Below are 8,280 nucleotides of genomic sequence, written 5' to 3' on the forward strand. Positions count from 1 at the left end.
TTACCAAGCTGGAAGGAGAAAACTCAGGATTGAAGGGACAACTTCAGCAAGTAATCAAAACAAAGCAAGAACATGAAGTCAAGACCACCAAAGCTTTGGAACCAGCTTTTATGTACTCAGTAGGCACTATCTGGCAACACAACAACTCGGTGATGGAACTTTTTGATGCTGAAGATAGGAATTTATTAATGCCTCAAATCCTAGCACTGGAGGGAACGAATAAAGCTAAGGAAGTAGCTCACAATACAGAGTGGTAGATCTTGGAACTACCCTTTCTGTAGATGAGAAGGTGGATGGCTTCATTGTTGTGGCATTTGATGTTCCTTCTACAACCAACTCTGCAATCCCGGAGGTCTTGCCTGATGTTCAACCCAAAGGTACTTAACCACCAAAGGATTTTGCCAGCCGTAGCTACATCTATCCACTCTTATCTTGCTTTAAAAACTTTATATATATATTTTTTTTATCTTTTAGGGGATAAGGGTCCCCCTTTTCGTGTGTACGGAGAAAATATTTTATACCCTTGTCGTGGGATTTTTAAGTACGTAGTACTATTTGATTTACTACTTAGACATTTGCATTTCAATCTACAGAGTTTGCTAAGTTTTAATGCTACTAGCCTCGCGAGGTTCGGGTTCCAAAGGCCTAGACCTTTAAATTTTTAATTAAATGCTTAGACTTAAATATTTTTCTTATTAACAAGTCATCTGAACTCCTTGTAATATGATTCCAATGGTCTAAACCTCTGTAACGCCCTAATGCTAAGCACGCTATAGTGCTATCTTTGCTAATCAAAGATTTATCTCAAAAACGTGTCAAATTAAAAATATTGTAATTAATATTAAACTTTATAATTTAGGTAATTATCTACAAACACCGGGATCCTATTTTTAAACTTTTATACAAAATATGCTAAAATACAACATCCAGGTCGCACAGGGACAACAAAATAAAATCCCCAGATGTCCTGAGACCGAACACTCCAGGTCACGTTGCCACGACATGTACAATCCCATCCAAGCCAGGCTCACTCCTTTTCAGCTTTCCCCTTTTCTTTACCTACACATGGAAGCAGAACTGTGAGTCGACAGACTCAGTAAGAAAAGCATATAACATATCATATAATTCTGACTTGTAACTATGCGCCCGTACACATATTTACAAGGCTTAACAAATGAGTAAGAACATTCAATATTAGGGTGTAGCCACTATACCACATACACTACGTACCTCACTGTACGAGTGTTAGCATAGGGTTTGTTTCGTACCCTGAGTACCACTGAGTGATATACCACACACACACTTAGTACTTTCCCGTACTTGTGCCGGTATCACTGTAATGTACTCCCAAACAATATTCACTATACCAATGCACTATGTACCATAACTGTACAAGTGTTGGTAGTGCAACTAACACATAAGCATGCATATACACTTAGCACATGTATACACTCAGATATTCATATTACATATTATACATAGTTCTTACCTTCTTTCCAAATTCAAGTGTGCTAGCTCACCTGAACAGAAAGTCTTATGCTAGATGGATGCCCTAATCACATAACGAAACCGGGTAAATCACATGATCCAAAACCCTAATCTGAGAAACCCGAACCCACAACCCTAGGTTCTGTTATACTCTCAATGGATTACTCTAACTCAGCAAATAGGGAAACACCCAACTACGACACTAAAATGGACTAGAATTGAGAAAGTGGAGCATTCGGGAACCCTGCACAAACCGGCTAGCCAGTTTTACAGGTACTGGTAAAACCGACTAGCATGTTCACACCAGCTCACCCTTAAATTCCGATTTTTTACTCAATCCTCCACCAAATGCAAACCATACATTCCAGAACACCTATACAATGCATAAAAAACATAATCCAACCAGTATTTCCCAGAAAAACTCAATATAAACAAACATGCCATTAGAGATCAAAGTTAAGGTTTCAACGCTCAAACATGCACAAAACCTAATCCAAACATAAAAAACAAGCTGCTAGAAACTAAGTTCAACTCAAATGAACCCTATAATTCGAACCACACAAAAACTAAACCCTAACAGCCCCTAATTTCCAAAATACCTAATCAAACCAAAGTAAAAGCTTCAAAAACACAAGTCTATGGATTCTAGGGTTACCTTAGCTTGAATCCCACTTGAATTTCTTCCTAAAACACCAAAGATCAGCAGCAACTCCCCTGGTTTTTTACTGGTTCGAAGATAGAAAGAAGGAAAGACAGAGCTTCTCTTGATTTTGGTTTATTCATCTTATTTTCTTTTAATTTCTCTAAATGAAAAGAGTATATTCTCTAACTTAATCTTGCTGAATTAACTTGCTAGGTGTCACCCAATAAGGTAGCCACCAAATCATTCCTTAGGGCAATTACTAAAATGCCCTCTCACTTAAACTAGGGTATTTTCAAAACTAGGGGTAAAATGGTCAAATTCCATAAACCCGCTCAACCCCAATATTTTATTTTCTCCAATATTTTTCCCACTAAAAAATAAGGTTGTAAACTTACCCATGTGATCAAACTAATCATCCATCGCATTTTCTGTTGTCGCCGAGCAAAAATTACAAAAATAACATATTTCACATATAAGACAAATAATACCCCTAGAGTTTAATAAAATCTCCAAAATTGAGAAATTATAACTCTAATGCCCATTTGTAATAATGGACCCACAGATAATAAAATTCATAAATAATTATAAAAATAACAGAAATGAGTGCTAATTGCCTTTACTAATCCAAATTACTAAAGCGATCATTACAATTATCCCCCCGTTAAAAGGAATTCGTCCTCGAAATTTAACCTGAAAAGCTCTGGATATTGAGTCCACATGTCAGAATCTAACTCCCAGGTGGCTTCCTCCACCTCATTGTTCGTCCAGAGCACTTTAACCAAAGCAATGGTCTTATTCTTAAGAACTTTCTCCTTTCTATGAATGATCTGAACAGGTTGCTCTTCATAGGACTAGTCTAACTGCAGTTTAAGGGCTTCATAACTCAAGATATGAGTCGGGTCTGAAACATATTTCCTCAACATAAAAATATGGAATACATCATGAACAAATCGATAATGATGGTTGTAAGGCTAGCCGATACGCTACCTGCCCGACCTTCTCACGTATCTGAAATTGCCCAATGAACCTAGGGCTCAACTTACCCTTCTTCCCAAAGCGCCTAATACCTTTCATTGGTGAAACCCGCAGAAAAACATGTTCCCCTACTTGAAATGTGACATCTCTGCGTTTCCGATCAGCATAACTTTTCTGTGTGCTTTGAGAAGCAAGCATCCGAGCCTTAATCTTGTCGATAGCTTCATTGGTTCTCTGAACTAATTTTGGACCCAAGTACTTCCTTTATCAATTTTATTCCCAATGAATAGGGGAACGACATTTCCTATCATATAGCATCTCATAAGGAGCCATCCCTATTGTACTCTGGTAGCTATTGTTGTAGGAGAACTCAATCAAAGACAAGAACTTACTCAATGAACCCTCAAAGTCCATTACACAGGCTCGCTGTAAATCTTCCAGTATCTGAATTGTTCTTTCCGACTGACCATCAGTCTGAGGGTGAAAAGCTATACTAAATTTAAGCTTTGTACCCATAGCCCTCTGAAGACTCACCCAAAACTTCGATGTAAACTTTGGATCCCTGTCTGAAACAATAGATTTAGGGACTGCATGGAGACGAACTATCTCCTTTACATACACTTCAGCGTACTGGTCGACTGAATATGTAACTTTCACTGGCAGAAAGTGAGCTGATTTTGTGAATCTGTCCACTATGACCCATACCGAATCATACATTCCTGTGGTTTTAGGCAAACCAGTAACAAAATCCACTGCAATATCCTCCCACTTCCACTCAGGAAGGACTGAAGGTTGCAATAACCCTGCTGACCTTTGATGTTCAGCCTTGATTTGCTGGCAGGTTAAGCATTTGGACACGTAGTCTACCACATCTCTTTTCATCCCATCCCGCCAGAAGTAGGGTTTTAAATCCTGATACATCTTGGTGGTTCCCGGATGTAGTGAATAAGGTGTGGTGTGAGCTTCATGAAGAATCTCTTTCTTAAGCTCATCAATACTAGGAACACAAACTCGAGCTTTATACAACACCATTCCATTATCCGAGACTGAAAAGTCTTTAGGCCGACCAGCCATTACCTCATCTCGAATCTTGACTAGCTCGGGCTCTTTTAACTGAGCTTTTCTGATTCTCTCTAATAGATCAGATTGAAGTGTTAAATTGTGCAACTTTCTAACTACAAACTCAATCCCTGCACTAACCATCTCAGAAGCTTGTTGAGGGGCTATCATAACAGTAATAATCTACCCGGGACCTCTTCTACTCAGTGCATCAGCCACAACATTGGCTTTCCCGAGGTGATACAAAATCTCACAGTCATAGTCTTTAACAAGTTCTAGCCAGCTTCTCTACCTCATGTTTAAATCTTTCTGGGTGAAAAAGTATTTAAGACTCTTATGATCGGTATAAATCTCACATTTTTCACCATAAAGATAATGCAGCCATATCTTTAGAGCAAAAACCACAGTAGCATGCTCTAGGTCATGAGTTGGGTACCACTGTACATAATCCTTCAGTTGACGAGAGGCATAAGCTATGACTCAGTCAGCTTGCATCAAAACACATCGCAGACCCTGTCTGGATGCATCACAATAAACAATGAATTTCTCTTGATCTGATGGCAAAGCTAACACTAGAGTTGTTATTAAACATTGCTTCAACTCCTCAAAACCGTCTTCATATTTGTCTGACCACACGAATCACTAATTTTTCTTAGTTAACTTGGTCAGTGGCATAGAGATTTTAGAGAATCCCTCGACGAAACGTCGGTAATACCCTGCTAAATTGAGGAAACTCCAAATTTCTATCACTGATTTTGGCCTCGGCCAGTTCTTTAATGATTCTATAATGCCCCGCTTCAAGCATCCATTGGGCCCTTACACCCACAGAATGAATGCCTCTTATACACAAGTACATCTTTCTAGCTGCTTCATGGACTGACGACTGACCCTACAAACCAACAAGAGTGTTTCCAGCGTGCTTTGTCCTCACTCGCACGCTTCCTAGGAAAACTTCTCAAGAGGTCACCCATCCTAAAATTGCTCCTGGCCAAGCACGCTTAACTGTGGAGTTCTTACGTGATGGGCTACCGAAAAATAGTATGCACCTTATTGATATAGGTAGTACCAATCAATCCATTTAAGCCATCTTCAACTGTGTAGTTCCATACCTACACAGTCTCAGAATCATCCCACTTGACCTTCCCCAGGCGGTGTGGGATTGCACAACTTACCCGATGTTTCCCCTTACAGATCACGGGACTACTGACTGTCACAATGACCCCCCTTACAGGGTCCGACTTCCTCGTCGACCACACTTCCGACTGGGTCAAGGCTCTGATACCATTTGTAACGTCCTCACTTCACGCCTCCATTGGGCCCTTACACCAATAAAATTAATGGCTCTTATACACGAGTACGTCAGTCTAGCTGCTTCATGGACTGACGCTTGACCCTACAGACCAACACGAGTCTTTCCAGGGTGCTCTGTCCTCACTCACACGCTTCCTACGAAAACTTCCCAGGAGGTCACCAATCATAGAATTGCTCCAGGCCAAGCACGTTTAACCATGGAGTTCTTTCATAATGGGCTACCGAAAAACAAGATGCACCTTCTTGATATAGGTAGTACCAATCATTCATTTAAGCCCTCTTCAACAGTGTATTCCCAAACCTAAAGAGTCTCAGAATCATCCCACTTGACCTTCCCCAGGCGGTGTGGGATTGCACAGCTTACCCACTGTTTTCCCTTACGGATCACGGGAATACTGACTCTCACAAGATTCGATCTTGCTTGGATCAACAATAATCCCATTCTTCCCGACAATATGTCCAAGAAAAGATACCTCAGACAACCAAAATTCACACTTTTTAAACTTTGCATTCAACTTATGATCCCTGAGTTAGTGCAATACCATTCGAAGATGATGCTTGTGCTCCTCTTCTAATTGAGAGTATACAAGGATGTCATCGATAAACATAATGACACACTTATCGAGGAAGTCCTTGAATACTCTATTCATGAAATCCATAAAGGTTGTAGGAACATTAGTCAATCCGAATGACATTACGAGAAACTCACAGTGCCCATATCTTGTTCGGAACGCAGTCTTTGCCATATCCTCTTCCCAGATTCTGAGTTGATGATAATCAGATCGTAGGTCGATCTTCAAAAGTAATGTGTTTCCCTGAAGTTTATCGAACAGATCATCAATTTTAGGTAACGGGCATTTATTCTTGATCGTTAACTCGTTTATTTCTCGGTAATCAATAAACATTCTGAGGGAACCATCTTTCTTTTTCAGAAACAGAACCGGAGCTCTCCAGGGCGATACACTGGGTTGAGTAAACCCAATATCAAGCATCCCCTGAAGTTGTAACTTAAGCTCCTTGAGTTCTGCTGGAGCCATTCTATATGGAGCTTTTGAAACAGGTTCGGCTCTAGGTACCAAATCAATCACAAAGTCAATTTCTCGTTGCAGCAGTAATCCCAGTAATTCCTCGGGAAACACGTCGAGAAATTCTTTAACAACTCTGACTATTTCAGGCCCAAATGTTTCAGGTCTGCTAGAGTCAATTACCACTACTAAAAATCCTACACATCCACTATGTAGTAGATCCCTAGCTCTTAGCACAAAAATAACTGGGATCCGAGACCCCTGAACTGATCCAACATAAACAAATGGATCTTCACCCTCTGGCTGGAAAGTCACCATTTTTCGCTTACAATTTCTGCTGGTCGAATACTTGGAGAGAAAATCCATCCCAAGTATGATGTCAAATTCCGTTAATTGCAGTTCGATAAGGTCAACACTCAACTCCCTATCCTCGATCCTAACTGGCATAGACCTAATGCACCTATTGGAGATAACCAACTCCCCACTAGGGATTAGGGTTCAAAACCCTCTTTCAAGTATATCACAGGGCCGACCCAAAAGATCAATTACCCGTGTAGCTACATATGAGCGTGTAGCTCCTGAATCAAATAATATAGTATATAAGGAGTTGTTGACAAGGATCTGACCTATCACCACAGAAGAACTGGCTGCAACATCAGCTTGGGTAATGGTAAATACCCGAGCAGGTACAGGTTTTAGCTCTGACTTCAGATCTTCTTTCTTTGCCTCAGGGAAATCTTTCTTAAAATGCCCCACCATGCCATACAGAAAGCATGTCTTCCAATTGCATTCTCCCGGATGATGTTTCTTACAATGTGGAAACTCAGGATAAGAATAACCCTGGCATCCACCACTGCCTTGGTTCCCACGGAACCGCTTACTCTGCCTCGAACCATCAAATGCCGGGGTAGCTTTCCTCTTCTGATCAGTGGTGGAATTACCTCCATCCCTACCATATACAGGAGTAGGAAAACTGGGGGTTCCACCAACATTCGGAGTCACTTGGCGCTCCTGATGGAATTTAACTGCACCCTCAGCTCTCAGAGCTTTTTCAACCGTTTCAGCATAAGTGGTTGCTTCATTGGTAGTGATCACCAGATCATGTCTAATGTTCATATTCAAACCGACCATGTACTTTTCTTTCTTACTAAAATCTGTTGGCACAATACCCACAGCGAGCTTGGCCAGACGGACAAATTTTGTAGTATATTCAGTAACCGACATCCCCTCGGTTTGCACTAATTCGTTGAACTCTTTCCGTTTAACACTACAGATGGCTTCATTATAATATTTGGAGTTGAACAACTCCCGGAATTCTTCCCAGGTCATAATAATGACGTCGCAAGTGAGGGTTATCAACTCCCACCACACGAGAACATCCTCCTAGAACTGAAATATGGCGCTGGTCAACCGATCATTTCCAACAACCCACATAAAATTTAGAATTCGCTCAATCACTGTGAGCCACTGCTCAGCCTTCATCACATTTGGACCTCCCAGAAACACTGGAGGTGTCTGCTTGCAAAATATTTCGTATAATGGCTCCATACGGTTGCCAGCAATAGGTTGTTCTGCTGGCACCGCTAGAACTGCAACGGCCTGAGCAGCTTGGTGTGGAGGCACGACAGGAAGACCCTACTGCCTTAATCTCTGAATTTCTTCATCTTGCTGGCGGATTCGATCTTGCATTTCTGTAAACCTCTGCCCCCAATCTGGAGGAGCTTGTGGTGGATTTATAGGACGACCACCCTGAGCTCTGCCACGGCCACGACCGTAACC

At 41.1% G+C, this 8,280-nt stretch overlaps 1 protein-coding gene across 1 annotated transcript; it reads right to left on the reverse strand.

Annotated features, from left to right (window-relative positions):
* Nucleotides 1-225: 225 nt before the first annotated feature.
* Nucleotides 226-7,830, reverse strand: LOC133032280 (uncharacterized). The gene is made up of 6 exons (XM_061106164.1): nucleotides 7,314-7,830; nucleotides 7,128-7,238; nucleotides 6,553-6,698; nucleotides 6,019-6,291; nucleotides 1,801-1,861; nucleotides 226-359 (listed from the first exon to the last, which is right to left on the reverse strand). Exons 1-6 carry the CDS (start codon nucleotides 7,828-7,830, stop codon nucleotides 226-228), a joined length of 1,242 nt encoding a protein of 413 aa, XP_060962147.1.
* Between the last annotated feature and the right edge of the window lie 450 nt (nucleotides 7,831-8,280).

This window comes from Cannabis sativa, chromosome X (assembly GCF_029168945.1).
Source record: "Cannabis sativa cultivar Pink pepper isolate KNU-18-1 chromosome X, ASM2916894v1, whole genome shotgun sequence".
Taxonomy (NCBI): Eukaryota; Viridiplantae; Streptophyta; class Magnoliopsida; order Rosales; family Cannabaceae; genus Cannabis; species Cannabis sativa.